This window comes from Myotis daubentonii, chromosome 16, assembly GCF_963259705.1.
Source record: "Myotis daubentonii chromosome 16, mMyoDau2.1, whole genome shotgun sequence".
NCBI lineage: Eukaryota > Metazoa > Chordata > Mammalia > Chiroptera > Vespertilionidae > Myotis > Myotis daubentonii.
This window is the reverse complement of record NC_081855.1, coordinates 25199241-25216419: the sequence shown is the minus strand read 5'-3', so window position 1 is coordinate 25216419 and position 17179 is coordinate 25199241. Positions and strand designations below refer to the sequence as shown.

General features: G+C 54.4%; 2 protein-coding genes across 7 annotated transcripts; both read right to left on the bottom strand.

Moving 5' to 3' along the window:
* Positions 1-675: 675 nt before the first annotated feature.
* Positions 676-9059, bottom strand: PROCA1 (protein interacting with cyclin A1). 4 transcript variants are annotated; one of them, XM_059669379.1, is made up of 6 exons: positions 8632-9059; positions 4225-4311; positions 2899-2976; positions 1909-2044; positions 1463-1621; positions 676-1377 (listed from the first exon to the last, which is right to left on the bottom strand). In XM_059669379.1, the coding sequence occupies exons 1-6, from the start codon at positions 8717-8719 to the stop codon at positions 723-725; spliced, it is 1203 nt and encodes a 400-aa protein (XP_059525362.1). In that variant the 5' UTR covers positions 8720-9059; the 3' UTR covers positions 676-722. The 4 variants fall into 4 exon arrangements, with proteins under 4 accessions (XP_059525362.1, XP_059525359.1, XP_059525360.1 ...); XM_059669376.1 differs by lacking the exon at positions 2899-2976 and having other exon boundaries at positions 1909-2059; XM_059669377.1 differs by lacking the exon at positions 2899-2976.
* Positions 9060-12291: 3232 nt separating this feature from the next.
* Positions 12292-17142, bottom strand: RAB34 (RAB34, member RAS oncogene family). 3 transcript variants are annotated; one of them, XM_059669358.1, is made up of 11 exons: positions 16169-16496; positions 15288-15509; positions 15000-15091; positions 13985-14053; positions 13781-13882; positions 13608-13672; positions 13448-13499; positions 13179-13260; positions 13015-13105; positions 12781-12888; positions 12292-12698 (listed from the first exon to the last, which is right to left on the bottom strand). In XM_059669358.1, the coding sequence occupies exons 2-11, from the start codon at positions 15339-15341 to the stop codon at positions 12631-12633; spliced, it is 783 nt and encodes a 260-aa protein (XP_059525341.1). In that variant the 5' UTR covers positions 15342-15509; positions 16169-16496; the 3' UTR covers positions 12292-12630. The 3 variants fall into 3 exon arrangements, 2 of the variants coding, with proteins under 2 accessions (XP_059525341.1, XP_059525343.1); XM_059669360.1 differs by having other exon boundaries at positions 13985-14050; positions 16169-16490; XR_009449148.1 differs by lacking the exons at positions 12292-12698; positions 12781-12888; positions 13015-13105; ... (1 more) ...; positions 13448-13499; positions 13608-13672 and having other exon boundaries at positions 13811-13882; positions 16169-17142.
* Positions 17143-17179: the final 37 nt, after the last annotated feature.

Below are 17179 nucleotides of genomic sequence, written 5' to 3'. Positions count from 1 at the left end.
ATGAGCCTGCAACCTGGCATGTGCCCTGATGGGGAATTGAACTGGTGATCTCTCAGTGCATGGAATGACACTCAACCAATTGAGCCACACTGGCCAAGGCCCTTCCTTGCTTTTTCTTCATTTAAGATCTCTGGCTTTTGGCAAGAGTTGCGGGAAGAAGGGGAGGGGTTGGCTTTTAGTAGGGAACTCAGTTCAGTTCCCTTTAGCACAAAAAGTCCAGAAGGGCCTTGTAGGAGCAGGTCCACAGAACTGGTAAGATCATGTTCCCTTTGGTGCTACCAGCACCTTCTCCAGGGCCACTTAAAAGAGGGGAAGGGCAGGCACAGTGGCAGAGGTTAAAAGGTTCAGTTTATTAGGGGTATCGTTACAGATAATCCCGCCTGTCCCAGAGTGGACTTAACACAAACCAGCCTCCCTGTAGATGGGAAGCCTCCTTCCCTCCTCACCCAGATGTGCTCTTCTGCCCTGAGCCGAGGATGTTACAGAGAAACAGGCTGTTACAGTGCCCCTCCCTGCCCTCCCACCTACCTTCCCATGGACTTCCTCTTGGCAGATGGACTGCCCTTTAGAAACCCCCGCAGGCCCCTACCCCCTTCGCTCCAGCTATGCCCAGAGCCCCCCACCCCCACCCCCCCAGCAGCAGCCAAGTTAGAGGGAGAGAAGAGCAGCAGGGGGTTTGCGACAGGCTGGATGGCATTTATTCTTCACCTGGTCGCCCGGCCTCAACTGAGATTGGGGCTGGATACTGGGGGGGATTTCCTCTTGTTCATTTTCTTGATTGGAGCGGGTTTTGCCCCAAGTTTCTTGGCCTGGACCGTGTTCTTATCTCTCTTTCTGGGCGATGACTCTACAATATCCTCGCTGGAGGGCTCCTGCCTGGGGTCATTGTAACTGTCCTCACTCTCCAGGTCTTCCCGGCTCTCTGGGCTGGATTCTGACAGCCTGACCAGCTCCCTTGGGCTTAATGATCTGCTCAAGTCTGGAGGTGAAGGTTCTGATTTAACTGGGCTTTTCTTTTTAGTCAACTTGCCCTTCTTGACTTTTTTCTTCATCTTTGCCTTCTCATCTGTATCCTCCTCATCCTTCTCTTTTTCCTTTTTCTTCTTGACCTTCTTGATAACCCTGCTGCCCTGGGACTTCTCTGTGGGACTCTCAGAGCGCCAGATGGTAATGGGAGCGGCCGAGTCTGATGTGCCCATGATCGTGCCCATTCCTATGCCTTTGTCCTTGGGTGTGGTGGCGGTGGGCCCCACCTCGGTCGGGATGGGAGGCTTGCTTTCTTCCTCCTCTTCCTCTTCTTCATTTAGGTCATCTCTAAATTCGTGGTGGAGGGGATGGTGGATCACTGCCACAGAGACAGGCCTGAAGCTTTTGCACCTGGGAGGGAGGGAGAGTAAGAGGAGGTTGACAAAAAGTGAGGGCCAATGCCCTACAGTGCCCCCATCAGCCTGCCAGCACTCACCAGCCATACCAGTACCGCTCCACATACTCTTCCTCGGGGATGAGCTCAAAGCAAGGGGTCTGGACGATGTCGAAACAGGTTGGGCCCACATCTCGGGAACAGGTTGGGCCTACATCTTGGGAGATGCTGCTATTTGTCTTCTCTGAGCAGTCTTTCACCCTGCCACAAGGAACTCAGCCTGGCTCCCGCACCTCCAGGACTCCCCAGGGGCCCAGAGCCAGGAGCCTGAAGGACAGTGGGCTTTCCGAGTAGTAACTGCAGCTCAGCCCAGGCTGCCAAAAGACCTCCTCCCCCATTGCTCTTGGAGCAGAGCCAGGTTTCCAAAGCTGGGGTTGGGCTGGCAGTGCTTGGTCAAAGCTAAAGGAGGGGACCGCAGTGCAAGTTTGGACCTGGCTCTTCCCAGGAGTCTCCTGGGCTGTGGATCGCCCAAGGAGGAGGGTCCTTACCTAGAGTCACAGTCACAGTGGCTGAGAGAGTGCAGGTGCAGATTGTAGTGACCACAGTCAGAGGTGAAGGGGTGGATGATATGCCCAGTGCACTGCTTGTGATTCCAGCAGCACCTGTCAGTGTCCTTGAACTCGCCTAAGGGGTCGGAGTCTGGGTCATATAGGGGTAATGGTAGCAGCACATCTGTGGGTCTCTCCTTCCACAGCTCAGTCTATATGCTTCACCAAATTCACCTGCCCCCAATCCCCCCCCCCCACACACACACACCCACAGGCAGCTGCTTCTACTTCATAGTAGTCATTCAATCCAGTAGTAACTCCAGGTCTCACCAGTGGGCTTTCCCCAACCCACTGCATGGATCTGTCTGCCCCCCTGCACGCTCCCAGGAAAATGTCTCACCAAGGCCCTCACCAAAGCCCTCTTGCCGTCCTGTGACACCTGCCTCTTCCCCTCCCCTGCCTTCCGTGGAGCCTGCCTTCCTGGAGCCCTCCCTCCACTGGCTCCTGCTGACCTCGTGCAGCTGCTGCACACTGTCAGCTACCTCAATCCACAGGGTGCCTCGTAGGGGACAGCCCTCTTGCCGTGGCAGACTGAGGAGTGCCAGTTCAGAGTCCCCAGTGATTAGAGCCAGCAACACAGCACCCCCAGCTCCTCTGCCTGCCCTGCACAGGCCCAGGAGGCCTTCATCCTACCCCTCGAAGCCTCTCTTGCCATTCCGGCCCCAAGGACCACCACAGCATGGTGGCTCATGCCTGGCCGGGAGCTAAGGCCTATCCTACCACGTGCCATGCCCCTTTGCTTCTCCTGACTCTGGGCCTGCCTTTTTCCTCCTCTCTCCTCCAGGCTCCTTCTCTCTCCAGGGACCCTTCTCAGATCTCCCCTTTCCCATGCTCACCCTGGATTCTTTCCCTGCTCTTTAACCATCAAATTCCCACTCCCCCTCCATTCTCTCTCCCCAGTCCTTGGAACCACAGACTTGAACAACCCACTCCCAACCTGAGTCCTCCTACCCCTTGCAGGCAGCACACATACCATGTCCACTTTGCCAGGGAACAGGGGAGATGCTGCTGGGCTAAGAATTGGGATTAAGGGGCAGCCCTGGAGAAAGGTTCCCACCCCTTTTACTCAATGGAATGCAAGCCCCGGACACACACTGGAGTCTCCCAGCCTCTACCCGCACTGCCTCATCTCCGACCCCGCCTAGGACTCCAGTCTACCAACGGGTCTCCCCTCCGGCCACTCTCCAAAAGGTAAGCCCATGACATGCCTCCACGTGCCCAGGGCCTCACACATCAAGGCCGAGAGGACAAAGCACCTTCCTGCAGGTCTCCCCTGGACTCTGACTCCACCCACCTTGAGAGGGAGAAGTGGATGAACACCAGTGACTTCCATAGCAGTCTGGCATGGGGTGCCATGGCTGGCTAACTCCCCACCAAACAGGCCAGGAGGATTGCACCTTTATCCAGCCCCTACAAGGTGTGGAACTGGGGGGATTTCATAAACCCCCAGCTGGGGCTGTGTTAGTCCAAGTGGCCTTAAATACTTGAGAGATGAGTAGACGGCAGCGTGGTCTGAGCCTTGCCCCACATTCCTCCCTTCCCTTGACCAGGCTGCGAGGGTCCCAGGTCCCCCATATACGCTTGACCCATTTGGTGGCCTCCCTGTCTGCTTCCTCTCCTCATGTCCTTTCTTCATAAGGACGTGAGCAGGACTTTGGAATAGGGCCACACCCTCCGCTTGCTTCAGCACTGCTGGACTGGGGCAAAGGGCAGCACAGTGGCCAGTGTCCTTGAAGTCAGGCCTGAGTCCAAGTGTTGGCTCTGTCACAAGGCCGGCTACTAAGGACCAGTCACTTTGCTTTTCTAAGTCTTCATTTTTCTGCCCACAAATGGGGATGATGGCACCCTGGCCAGGTAGCTCAGTTGGTTAGAGCATCATCCTGATATACCAAGATTTGCACAAGGTTTCGGGTTCAATCCCATCAGCAGCCAATGAGTATATAAGTGGGACAGTTCCCTCCCTCTCTAAAATCAATAAATTAATTTTTAAAATAGGGATGGTGGTAACCTATTATACAGGGTTGTTGTGAGGACTCAGTTCAAAGTATTCGTGCACCATAAAGTGTTATACAAAGGTGTGATTGTGGTCTCCAGAAAGAGGCCCTCTCTGGCATGAGTAGGGGGTGTGGTGGGGGTTGGGCTGCCGGGCAACCCCTTCAGGAACACACTTCCCTCCCTTCTGCCGACCACCAGGGGTCAGCTTTCCCAAGGTAGGGGTGGTGGGGCCTTTGGAGCCAGAGATTCCCCTGGACCCACCTTCAGAGGAGAATATAGATGCATCAGTGCTAGACGCCACACCAGCCAGCAGATGTCCTCGTTCCCAACTGGGTAACCTGTTTACATCTGAGAGAGAACAGAGTGGCCACAGACAGCATCCCCTCCCCATGCCATTCATTCATCAAACATCTTCTGAGATGCCACAGGTGTCCGGCACCAGCTGCATCCAAGATGCAGATTTACAAAAACAGACCCTGCTTTCAAGGGGCTGGGAGAGGGTTTGAGAAGAGAAACACAGGGGCGGTATATGGAACAGTTCCTGACTGTGGTGTGACGCAGACACTGACAGTGAGGGAAATGGTGGGAAGGAGGACTGTGGAAGCAGAAAGCAAGGGCACCTACTGAGACAGTGAAGGTGTAGGGCAAGCATGTCAAACTCATGTGGCTCGCGGGCTTCGAGTTTGACATGCTTGGTGTAGGGTGAGATTAGGAAAATCTTCTTGAAAGAAGCTTACCAGGAACTGAATCTGGAGAAACAATAGGAGTGAGCCAATCTAGACAAGGAAGGCGTTTCAGGAATTGTCATAGGGTGGGTGGAGCTGGGTCAGAAGTTGTCCACCAGTAGAACTCCAACTGGGGCAGCAGCTGCATCAACAACCACAGGGCAGAGCCTGCACTTCCCTACTTCCCACAATCAGTTTGTCCTTTGGGGCATCAGGAGCTGAGTTCTGCTTAAGAAAGGAAGCTGAGCCCAGCCAGTGTGGCTCAGTAGTTGAGCATCAACCTATGAACCAGGAGGTCACAGATCTATTCCTGGTCAGGGCATATGTCCAGGTTGTGGGTTTGACCCCCAGGGTGGGGGCATGCAGGAGACAGCCAACCAATGATTCTCTCTCTTCATTGCTGTTTCTTTCTCACACTCCCTCTCCCTTCCTCTCTGAAATCAATAAAAAATATCTTTTTAGAAAAGGAAGCTGATTTGTTGGGGACTTCAACTGAGCCTTCAGTGGCACTTGGTCATCTTTTTACAGTTCCCTGGTCAGCTCCTTCTGTTTTCCACAGCACTTCCCTGAAACTCCTTTCCTGCTGCTGTTCCTCCCAGCAGATCATTTCACCAGCCTTATCTGTGGCTGCTCCCACCCTCATCAACTCTCCCCCAACCTGGGGAAGCTCCCCTTCTTCCTCCTGCCCAAAGCACCTGAACTCTAGGTCCCAGCCAGAATTTTGATCTTCTCCTTATTTAATGGTTTGTTTCCCCCCTACAGGCTCTGAACAACTTTTAAACAAAGCACCCTATGAACCCTGTTTCTCCCTCTAGCACTACATATCCCACTCCTCTTCCTTTCCAATCCAAGTTTATTTACTCATTTAACAGACATATTGGATAGCTTCACTAGACACCAGAGGAGGCACAGACCCCACCTTCAGCGAGCTCAGAATCTTCACCTCTGCCTCTGTTCCAGGCACCTACACATGGCAGCCACCTGGCCTCTCTATCACATTACCCAGGCAAAGGCTGTCAACAATTTCCCAATAGCCAAGCCCAGTGGCCTTCTTTTCGTCTTATCTCACTCGACCCTGTTAACCAGTGAATCTCTTCCTTCTGCGTGCTCTATTCCAGTGATGGCGAACCTTTTGAGCTCGGCGTGTCAGCATTTTGAAAAACCTTAACTTAACTCTGGTGCCGTGTCACATACAGAAATTTTTTGATCTTTGCAACCATAGTAAAACAAAGACTTATATTTTTGATATTTATTTTATATATTATATTTAAATGCCATTTAACAAAGAAAAATCAACCAAAAAAATGAGTTCGCGTGTCATAGGTTCGCCATCACTGCTCTATTCCTTCAGCTTCCATGCAGACCTCTCTCATTCCTCTCTTTTTTCTCTGACAAGCTCATTAGTTCTTTCCTAACTCCTCTGCTGTACCCCTTCAGTTGATGATCACCAGGTTTCTGTTTTACTCTACTTCTCAGAGTGCTTGTCTTGGATAATGTCATCCAGCTCGATGGTTTCAGCATCCATAATTCTGGATGGGTCTCCAATCCAGACTGCTTTGCTTAGCAGGTAGCCAATATCTTCTTGGATGTTCCCAAATATCTTAGACCAACATGTCCCACATGAACCTACCATCTTCTTCCTAAACTCCATGAACCACCCCCTCTTGTATCTTCCATTTCAGAGAGCAATAGACACCACAGCTAGAAATCTAGGAGTCACCCTTTCCCTCACTTCTATACCAACTTGATGACCAAGTCTTGTCATGCCTATCTGCTCCCACATCTACCTCTGTCTTGGTTCACACCCTCATTATCTCTCACCAAGACAACTGCAGTAACCTCCTGCCCGGCCTCCCTACCTCCTGTCTCACTACCCTCATCCAGTCCTCACAATGCAGCCAAAGTGAGTTTTCTAGGTGCCAACTGGTCTGCCATGTTCCTCTTCTTTAATAGCATTCTACTGCCTTCAAGATGATGTCCTTATCATGTCCCCACCCCAGGACCAGGGCCCTGGTTCCTTTCTCAACTATCAGCTCCTCCCATCATCCATCCCCTTCTCCATTCCTTCTCTCCTGCCTCCCACTACCCAGAAATACCTGCTCATTTTGGAAAGAACAATGCTATCAAAGTAGAATTGGTCACACATGTCTTACTCCCCTTTACCCTGCAAGGGTACCTCATGCATATATGGCAACTTGAGAACAAGAGCCGTATTTCATCTGTTTCTGCTTCTATAGGTCCTGGGACATAGAAAGTACTCAGTAAGCCCTAGCTGGGTAGCTCAGTTGATTAGAGAGCATTGTCCTGATATGCCAAAATTGTGGGTTCAATCCCTGGTCAGGGCACATACAAGAGTCAACCAATGAATGCATAAATAAGTGGAACAACAAATCAATGTTTTTTCTATTAATATTTATCTCTTGCTCCCTCCCTCTTTCTCTAAAATAAAATCAATAAGCATATTCTTGAGGATTTAGAGAAAAAGAAAATACTCAGTAAATATTGGTTGATTGAAAAAATACATGAGCCCAGCTCATTGGGTGAGCTTGAACCTATGAACCAAAAGGTCATTCCCCTTGAGCGCACATGTATGGGTGGAGAACTCAATCCCCAGTAGGGGGCGTGCAGGAGGCAGCTATTCAATTATTCTCTCTCATCATTACGTTTCTCTCTCTCCCTCTCCCTTCCTCTGAAATAAAAAAAAATTTTAATTACTATTGTATTCAATGTTTGTTTTTTTTTAAAGGTCTACATGCAGGTTCCACTAACTTCGTCTAAGCCAGTGGTTCTCAACCTTGGCTGCACATTAGAATCACCTGGGAATCTTTTTAAAATCCTGATTTCTGGGCCTCATCTTCTGGAAATTCTGTTTCTTTGTTATGGGGTGGGGCCACAACCTTAGTAACAAACAGAATTTCCGGAGGATGAGGCCCAGAAATTAGGATTTTAAAAAGATTCCCAGGTGATTCTAATGTGCAGCCAGGGTTGAGAACCACTGCTCTAAGCCCTGACAATCATAAGTGTTTGCCAAGGGGTGGGATTTAGTAACTCTCCTCAAATCTGAGGAAGGCAATCTGCTCTCTCGTTTCACAGGCAGAACGAGGGAGCTCCCGCAGCAGAAGTGACTGAGGTTAGACATGGGGTTGGGAAGGGGGGCTTCATAATGAATGAGGAGGGTAATGGCTTAAAAGAAAGAGGGAGGTGTGTGGCCTCTTTCTCACTAGACATTAATCAGGGCGCAGGGACTTAACTCAAAACTCACAGGTGATGTTCATTTGTACAGAAGCCTCTCAAAACTCACAGGTGATGCTCATTTGTACAAAATCCTCCCAGTCCTGCGGGCGAGGAGCTCCCCCCGCCCTGGCAGCACAGGCGGTGGGATTCCAGGTTGGACACTGGAGCAGATGAATGAGGAAGGTAGGGAGGGAAGGCGAGAGGGAGAAAGAAAGGGGGGGAAATAACAAGGAAGGGAAGGAGGGAAAAGGAGGGAGCTAGGCACGCACAGCGTGCACGCGTCTCCTAGGAAAGCCCCGGCCCCGCCCACGTCTGTAGGCGATTGTGACGTCACGCTCGGAGCCACCAGATTCCTAGCCCTCAGAGTCAACAGAACCGTCCGCCCAAGCCCCGGCGACAGGGTCGACGCTGGACCACGGGCTCCAGCCAGGCCCCGCACTAATTGGGCTACTGCCCGGGCCCTGGGCTGCTGCACAGCGAAGGCTCCTGGCCCTACTAACAGGAGTTACAGCTCCCGATCCAGCCGGACCCGGAGGTCATTCCCAGGCCCTCGGGACTCCAGTCCTCCATCATTGGTCCGCGGCTCGCCGTGAGCCCGCCCCCAGGCTCTAGCCCCGCCCCAGCCTGCCCTTAGCCCCGCCTCCTTTGTCAGGCTCACTAGGTCCTCGGGCCAGCCCTCCCCTGATCTGCTGCCCCGCCCTCGCCTTACCACTGCTGCTATCATCCCAGGTGTTGGCATTGTCCTCAGTCTCTTTCTCAGTCCACCTTTCAACGGTCATTGTCGTCCTCACCCACATCGCTCTCGGCCCAGTTCTTCCTCTCTACCAGACTCTGAACCTCAGCTGGGCCGAGGCAACCGTAAACCCCAATGTCAGCTTCGCCCCCTTGGAGCCCTCAGCTCTGCCTCATGCTGGTCCCACCCCTCCACCCACCTTCCCAGCCCCGTTCTAAGCTGCGATGTCTTCTCAGCCCAAGACTAAACTTCAGCCACGCTCTTCATCCGGGGCACCCCAGCGCCTGCAGGGCTCTTCCCCCTTTGTTCCACTTTAACCTTAGTACCTCACCTTTAATCTCAGGCCCAAACCTTAGCTAGGCCGCTCAGGCCCATCCTAGTTCCTCTACAGATCTACCCCCAGCTCTTAAGACTCTTTCCTGCCCCCACCCAGACTTTAGCCCCGCCCCTAGCCCCGCCCCCTCCATTCTCTCGACTTACTCTTCGCACCGCTCCTGGCCCCTCCCAGTCCCTTCCGAACCTCGCCGCGGCCCTTAGCCCCGCCCCCAACCTGCACGTGACCCTCTCCCCGCGGCCTGGGGAGGGACGGCTTCCCACCTCACCCCCCATCCCGGATCTCCTGGGGTTCCTCCAGGCCTGGCGGGAGGCCAGGATCACTCGCTCTCTCTCCGCCAGCAGAGTCCTCGGATGAGGACTGGATGTCCGATCCCCGCCCCAAGGGGGCGCCCACCGCCAGAGCTTCTTACCAGCATTCCCTTCCGGCCCCCATGAGGCACCCCCACTCAGAGAAATACTGCCCAATAAAGATCTTTTTTTTTTTTTAAGATATATTTTATTGATTTTCTACAGAGAGGAAGGGAGAGGGATAGAGAGTTAGAAACATCGATGAGAGAGAAACACCGATCAGCTGCCTCCTGCACACCTCCTACTGGGGATGTGCCCGCAACCAAGGTACATGCCCTTAACTGGAATCGAACCCGGGACCCTTCAGTCCGCAGGCCGACGCTCTATCCACTGAGCCAAACCGGTCAGGGCGAATAAAGATCTTAACAAAAGCCAGGGTCTTGGTCAATTTCCCCCCCAAATTATCATAATAGTTAAGGGTTTTGAGCTCTTCCTATGTGTTGGTGCTTTATCTTATTTCAGTCACACAACCTTATGTGTCTCCATAGGCTTGCCCAGTGCTGGGAGCAGGATCCACTGTATTCATTGTAACCTACACATCCCTCCACCATACACCCCTCCCGCCCTTAAGGATAGCATGCACATTGCGCATGCTTGTATCACACATTTAGCACACAGAACAATATCTCACCACACACAGACTAATACAATATGCACACACCTCTCACAGAGGCTACCCAGAATACAGAACCATACCCCTGCTCCCCACATTTTACTCAGCACAAACACTCCACAACAGTATTGTGGTGCAGACTTCACACACACACACACACACACACTTAGTTACAAGCTCTGTGCCAAGGAAAGGGTTGATGAGTGCAGTCCTATGAGGGGGCAAAGATAAACAAAAGACAATTCCAGGAGAATGTGAAAGAATGTCAGAGCCCTACAACCGGCATTCCACACATCACGCCCCTCAATTTTTCTTGGCATCAGGATCCAAAGTGAGGTTATGCCTCAAAGGATGGAAAGGAATGGATGGTATTTAAACTTTGTTTTCTCCAGAGAAACCAAGGGCCCCTCCTGCTGCTGCTCTTCATGATGCCAACCTTCACTTTCCTCCAGACCCAGCAACATGACTGGGTCGGACCCCTGCCCAGAACCTCCAGTTCCAGGGACAGACGGGGATGGGGAAATCAGGGCAAAAGGGGGGTGTGCAAAAAAAGTCAACCCTCCCAGAACAGAGCTGGGAAAGAATGAACGCAGGCATAGAACGGACAGAGCACTTGCTGACTGGGGGCCAGGATCTGTATTCTCATCTTGACCCTCCATGGTTTCCCAGGATGGCACCAGGCCACGCGTGTCCCTCCATTGTTGGTCCAGATGTCTGAGATGCTTCCAACTGATGTATAGCTCTGGGTCAGATGTCAACAATGAGCCAGGGTCTTGGTCACTCTTCCTGTATACTTATGATAGCTGAGGTTTTTGAGCTCTTCCTATGTATTTGGTAGTGTCTTATCTTATTTCACCCATGAAACCTCATCAGTATTATTAACCTCATTTTATAGATGAAGAAATTGGGGCACAGAGGATAAGTGATCTGCCTGAGTGCCCTAAGAGGACACAAGAGGAGGCAAGTGAGGATTCAAGTGCAGGTCATGCACGTATGTCTCTTTTGAAGAGGGAAAAATACACATCTGATTTTTTATTCAGTTTAGTTCTTTAGTCTGTCTTCAGATGTAAAAAGGCACCACTCATAATTTCATGTTTATACCCCTAATACAGCTAGGTATTAGATAACGTATCTTCTGAGTAATAGCCAAGGCCCTACCTCCCTGGACCTTGTGGTCAATCCAAAACGTATCAAAAACTCCATCGCTTCTCACTGTGTCCCCTCAGAGAAGCATTTTTTATGTATATATATATTGATTTCAGAGAGAGATAGAAACATCAATGATAAGAATCATTGATCGGCTGCCTCCTGCACACCCCCCATGGGGGATCGAGCCTGCAACTTGGCCATGTGCCCTTGACTGGAATCAAACCCGGGACCCTTCAGTCCACAGGCCGACGCTTTATCCACTAAGCAAAACCAGCTAGGGCAGAGAAGCATTTTTTAAAGGGAAGGCGGGCCCTAGCTGGTTTGGTTCAGTGGATAGAGCGTCAGTCTGTGAACTGACGGGTCCCCGGTTTGATTCCGGCCAAAGGCACATGCCCAGGTTGCGGGCTCTATCCTCAGTAGGAGGCGTGCAGGAGGCAGCCGATCAATGATTCTCTCTCATCGTTGATGTTTCCCTCTCTCCCTCTCCCTTCCTCTTTGAATCTAATAAAAAACATATAAAAAATAATAATAAAGGGAAGGTGGGGCCCTAGCTAGTTTTGCTCAGTGGTTAGAGTGTCAGCCCTCAGATTGAGGGGTGCTGGGCTCGATTCCAGTCAAGGCCATGTACCTCAGTTGCAGGCTCCATCCCCCGCCCTGGTGGGAGTGTGTGGGGGAGGCAACCAATTGATGTGTTTCTCTCACACTGATGTTTCTCTTTGTTTCCCCCCTCCCACTTTATCTAAAAATCAATGGAGGAATATCCTCGGGTGAGGATTAACAAAATAAATAAAAGGGAAGCCAGGAAGAGGCAAAAGAAGAAGAGAAGAAAAGGAAGGAAGGAAGGGAGGGAGGGAGGGAGGGAGGGAGGGAGGGAGGGAGGGAGGGGAGAAGGAAAGAATATTATCCAGTGGTGGAAATTTGGGTATAAGCACCAAGCAGGAGGACACATTTTGGGGGAAAGGACTACAGGAAAGGGCTCTCAAAGCCAACAATTCAGATCTCACCCAGTGAGAGTGCAGCCCCGCGCCCCCCCCCCCCCCCCCCCCAAACATGGTCCCTGAGCTCCCAGCCTGCCTGAGGCTTGCCCAGGGGCCAGAGATGTCCAGCATCCCAGCAGGAGGCTCCAGCCCCAAGAACACCACACAGCCCTGCCCATTCCGTTTCCCTCATCCCCAACAAAGGACTTCACCCCCCAGGCTGCTAATAACAGATTTTAATGCATAAGGCACAGTGTGAGGCTGGGATCATTTAGCATCCTCCTACCCCCAAGGCCCAGCATGTTGAGCAAAAGCGGCAGGGACCACCTCCCCACCACTGGGCACCCTGGGGAGTCCCTGGATCGAGGGGGCATCCAGTCTTTGGTATGGTGCCCAGGGGCAGGAAGTGGCTAGCATGGTCCCAACTACCCCTCTGGGGGTACTGCCACCAACGGGCAGCTCTTTGGTTTGGACTAACAGTCAGTGCAGATGTCCAGGGAGAGAGTTCCAGGCAAGTCAAAATGGCACAGTGCCCCAGGGCTGGGCAGTCCCTCACAAGCAACATGTGGGCTTCTTCTTGCTGGCAGTTAGGTAGAGGTTATTGTCGTCACTGTTGATGCCTGAAGAAGAGTGGGAAATAAGTGACGCAGGGATTGGAGGTTCCCCATGCTTTCTGCCACCCTCATCCAGGTGGGAACTCACGGACAACATCCCCGATGCGCCGGGCCCCTGATTTCTCCAGCTCAGCCAGTACGTTGGCCTCGAAGGTCAGTGCCGCCACACGGAAAAAGAATTCCCGGACATTCTCACCTGACACAGGAACAGGTGGGTGCTCAGGGGCAGTTCCAGCCTGGGTTCCCTGAGCACAGCTGGAGTTGTAGGAGCGAGAGGCAAGGTAGGCAGGAATGCCACGCAGGCCTGATGCCCCTTACTCACCAGTGAGAGACGAGACTGCCCAGTACTCAGCCTTCATCTCTTGGGCCACCTTGAGTGCGTCTCGCTCCATTAGCACATACTGAGCAGGAGTCTGAAGGAAAGTCAGAGTCAGATGCGGAGGGTTCCCTCACCAAGTTGGGAAGTTCCCCCACGGGCACACTCACACTCAGGTCCTTCTTGGAACCCACAAGGAAGAGAAGCACGCTGGAAGGGTCGTTCTCCTTGAGTGCATCAGCTAGCCACTGCCTGCCACAGACGGTGGACAGCAAGAGATGAGGTGGGCAGGCTCCTGCCACTGACACTCATCTGCTCAATTATCCTCTGCTCCTAGATGCGTTCTTTCCTTCCCTACCATGCCCCTGACCACCCCTCTTTTCTTCTCTCGGAAACCTCTCTTCCCAGAGCCCCCGTATATGTCAGCACCCCCACATACTTGGTATGTTCCAGCGAGGCCACATCATTCAGGTTGAAGACAATGATGATGGCTGCAAGAGTGGCAGAAACAGTCCCAGGTTGGTGAAGAGACGCTGCTGGCTCATTTCCACAGCCCTCGGTTAGAAGCAGCCTCCTCCCCCACTTCACCCAGCCCGTACCTTGAGCTCCTCGGTAGTAGGTTGATGCGATGCATTTGAATCTCTCCTGTCCAGCGGTATCCCAGCTAGGAGGGAGGAGGGGTGACACAGAGGTATGGGGACAGGGGCGTAGGAGGGGTGTAAGTGCCAGAGGAAGAAAAGGCTGGAAGAGGGAGAGCGGAAGAAGGACTCACAGCTGCAGACTGAAGGGGATGCCCAACACCTCAAATCGTTCCATCTCAAAGTCCACTCCAATGGTGGCCTTGTAATTCTTATCAAAGGTGTCTTTGCAGAACCTGAGGGGGCACCAGAAGCTCTGGCCCTTAGCCCAGCCCCTGTGGCTAGGCCTGGCCCCACCCTGCCCAGCCCAACCCAGTTCAGCTCCAGCACCCTCTTACCTATTAATGAGACAAGTCTTCCCCACCGACAGGTCCCCCACCACAATGACCTTGGAGATCTTAAATCTGCTGGACACAAGAGGAGGCAAGAGGAGTGGGCACTAGTTCTTTCACTCTAGGGAGTCCCAATGCAACCTAAGAGGTCTACAAAGGTAGTGCACCCAGGCTGCAGTTGCCACAGACACCGGTAGACACCAGGCCTCCTAGGCAGCTTTCTGGACAGATGTACGGGCTAGGGGTGTTTTGTGGGTTAGTATCAAAAAGACATAAATTTGAATCCCAGCTCTCACACTTACTAGCGGTGTGACTTAGGACAAACTACTTGGTCTCTCTGTCTCCGTTTCAACATTTAAGTGGAGATTCAGAATATATTTTCTTCGGGTAGTGAACACATGGTGCAATACACAGATCTTGTAACATTGAAACCCACACCTAAAACCTATATGTTCCTGTTGACTCATATCACCCCAATAACTTTAATAAAATAAAAAAAGAATACCTTTTATTGGGTTGTTGTGAAGGTTAAAATGAGATAAACGTTCTATATTCTGAAACATACCTCCCCCCCCTCCCCCGCCCCCCCCCCCCACACATAGATTTTAATACCTCTGAAATCAGGGTACATCTTTAAAAGTGACGGTGTTTTCCATTTAATAAAAGTAACAGTATCCAACACACTTCTGGCACACAGTAGCTGCTACATTCATAGTGGCAACTGTTATTAGTATTCCCTTAGGTATAGGCACAGCCCCACTCCCCCCCCCCCCCCGGACCCTGGGGCTCAAAGGGGTGGTATGTGGAAGCTGAGCCGAGGACCACCCCCCGTCTCTGTGTCAGGAACTGAACTGCCACCTTTCTGGCCACCCCACAACCTCGCTGGAAACGAAGGGGTAGATGCAAGGACATCAAAAGAGGGAATAACCATCTAGCTGGTAGAGGGTGCCATGGAGCCCCCTCACTCTGACTACAAAGTTTCCTGGGACTTCCTGTCTTCCTGTTGGGGTCTCCAACTCACCCCACGGTGCCGGTCCGGTGCTCCTGGCAGGCGCAGGTGACCCGGGGGTGGAAGTCTCTGCGCACGTGCAAGGCGGCCTCCTTCCTCAGGTGCTGCCAGGGGTGGAGCAGGAGACTCACCATCCTGGCCCCCGTCCCACAGCCTAGCAGCCCGGGCCGGGGGTGGGGAGGGGACCACCCAGAAGCAGCAGCCGGGCGGCGGCAGGGCTGGGCCGCGGCGCTAACGGGCCCGGGCCGCTCCTCCCCGCCCACGCGCCGCCGCCCGAAGCCCGACGGCGCCCGCGCCTACCTGGGGCAGCTCCGCCAGGACGCGGTCCCTCCGCACCGGCGCCAGGAGGTTCATCTTGCCTGCGGCCGGGTGGGGCGCCCTGAGAAGGCGCGGGGGCCTGACCCGCTCCGGCGACCCGGGCCCGTGGGGACCCGACAATCACCCGCGACCGAGGAGTCCCGACTACAACTCGGGGCCCCGGGGAGCCTGCGGGAGCCCGCGGCCGCGGGGACGCCCCGATCGCTGCGGGCCACGGGGAGGGGTCGGTCACCCGGGGCTGCGGCGAACCCACGATCACCCGGGCCCGGGGCGTCCCGAAGACCACTCGGGGGCGGGGCGACCCCTCGGCCGCCGAATGGGGGCGGGGAGTCCCGCCCGGGGGGTCCCGGGCCCGCGCAGACCCGACGATGACTCGGGGCCGGGGAGTTCCCACAATCACTCGAGGCCGCGGAGACCCGACGACAACTCGGGGTGGAGGCGGCCCCACCATAACCGGGCGGCCCGGGGGCTGGGGCGGCCCCACCGCCCGGGGTCGGTGTGGGCAGGGGCCGCGCGGCGAGGTCCGAGAGCCGCTGGAGGCGGGGAGGGGGGCCCAGTCCGCGGCCGCAGGGCCCGCGTCGCACGCCGCTCCCGCTCCGCCGGCGCGGTAACCTGATCCCCGGAAATTCCTGCAGAAGGGCCGCCCCCGGCCCCTCTCCCGGCGGCTCCCTGCCTCGCACCCCGCCCGGGATCCCCATCCTCTCCTCCTCCCTGCACCGCCCCAGCCTCGGCTCCCCCGCCAGGCGCCTCATCTGGGACCCAGGCCGCCCCCCCCCCCCACGTGCTGGAACCCGCCCAGAGAGGGACCCCCAGGTGCTCGGCCTGCACCCGTGTGCGGGGCTGCGCCTCCCCGGGACCCTTACCCGGCCGAGCGGGTGATGGGGAAGCGGCGATGGCTGCGCAGCATCTGCTGTGCCGGGCCCGGCGGGGCGGGCCAGGGGGAGCGAAGGGGCCCGAGGAGAGGCGGCGCTTCCCTCCCAACTGCAGGCCCGGGACGTGACTCACTGCGTCTGCCCCCGCTCGCCCTTCAGCCCTGGGAGGTGGGAGGCGGGAGGGGGAGCGACAGGGGTGCAGAGGCGGAGCTGGGTGCCCCCCTCGGAGAGAGACGTCCGAGGCGTAGCGTCGTTTTCTCGAAGGCTCCGGGGTGGATTGAGGGGTGGGGAGGCCGAAGACCAAGCCGCCCCCCTTGATGGAGGATAAAGGAGGGCTCGACGGGCCGGGAACTCCGCCCGTTGGGGAGGTCACTGCTCCGGAACAGGAGGACGCCCCTCGGGTAGGGGCGTACTTCAAACTGGCCCCTTTGGAATCGTCCCAACAACAACTTTCGCATTTTGCAGTCGTGGGAGACAGAACCGGGTACCGCACCCCAAATCTCACCGTCACTGGGGAAAGCCGGTTCCCAGAGGCCAGAGAGACCATAGAAAGGGAGGGGTGAAGGCAGGAGGGCGCCGACCCTCCGGGAGGCAAACTGCAGCTCTGCTCAGCTTTGCTGTGAGTCCGGAACCGAATCTGAGGAGGCAACGAGGGACGGCTGGGGCACGAAAGGGAAGACTACTGAAAGGGAGGAGTTGTGAACCGAGTTACTCACAAGGAGAATTAGCGAATGCTGGAGTCTGTGCGCTGGGCGTTTGGAATATTGCTAGAATTTCCTCCAGAGTCTTGTCAGGGAAACACATGAAATCAGACTGCCCACGGGTAAAGAGGGGAGATGTTGCCACCTTCTACCTCGTCTGGTACTTTTTTTCCTCCCCTCTGCGTGACTCGATTTTTATTTTTATTCCCCCCCACCCCCCAAATCACCATTATTGATCCGCCACGTATCCTCTCGGGACCTCAATTTACACAAATGTTGTTTGAGGGAGTTGGGCCTGACA

Bases quoted from the DNA above. Each gene is read 5' to 3' on its own strand.
- PROCA1 (XM_059669379.1), bottom strand. From the start codon at position 8,719: ATGTGGGTGAGGACGACAATGACCGTTGAAAGGTGGACTGAGAAAGAG. The intron at 2,045-2,898 runs GTGGGTTGTTCA...CCGACCCCTTAG, and splicing joins TAGGAGGACTCAGGTTGGGA to GCGAGTTCAAGGACACTGAC. The intron at 1,622-1,908 runs GTAAGGACCCTC...TCCTTGTGGCAG, and splicing joins CACTGTGACTGTGACTCTAG to GGTGAAAGACTGCTCAGAGA.
- RAB34 (XM_059669358.1), bottom strand. From the start codon at position 15,341: ATGAACCTCCTGGCGCCGGTGCGGAGGGACCGCGTCCTGGCGGAGCTG. The intron at 15,092-15,287 runs GTAGGCGCGGGC...CACCCCTGGCAG, and splicing joins TCCTGGCGGAGCTGCCCCAG to CACCTGAGGAAGGAGGCCGC. The intron at 12,889-13,014 runs GTGAGTAAGGGG...TTCCTGTGTCAG, and splicing joins GGCAGTCTCGTCTCTCACTG to GTGAGAATGTCCGGGAATTC.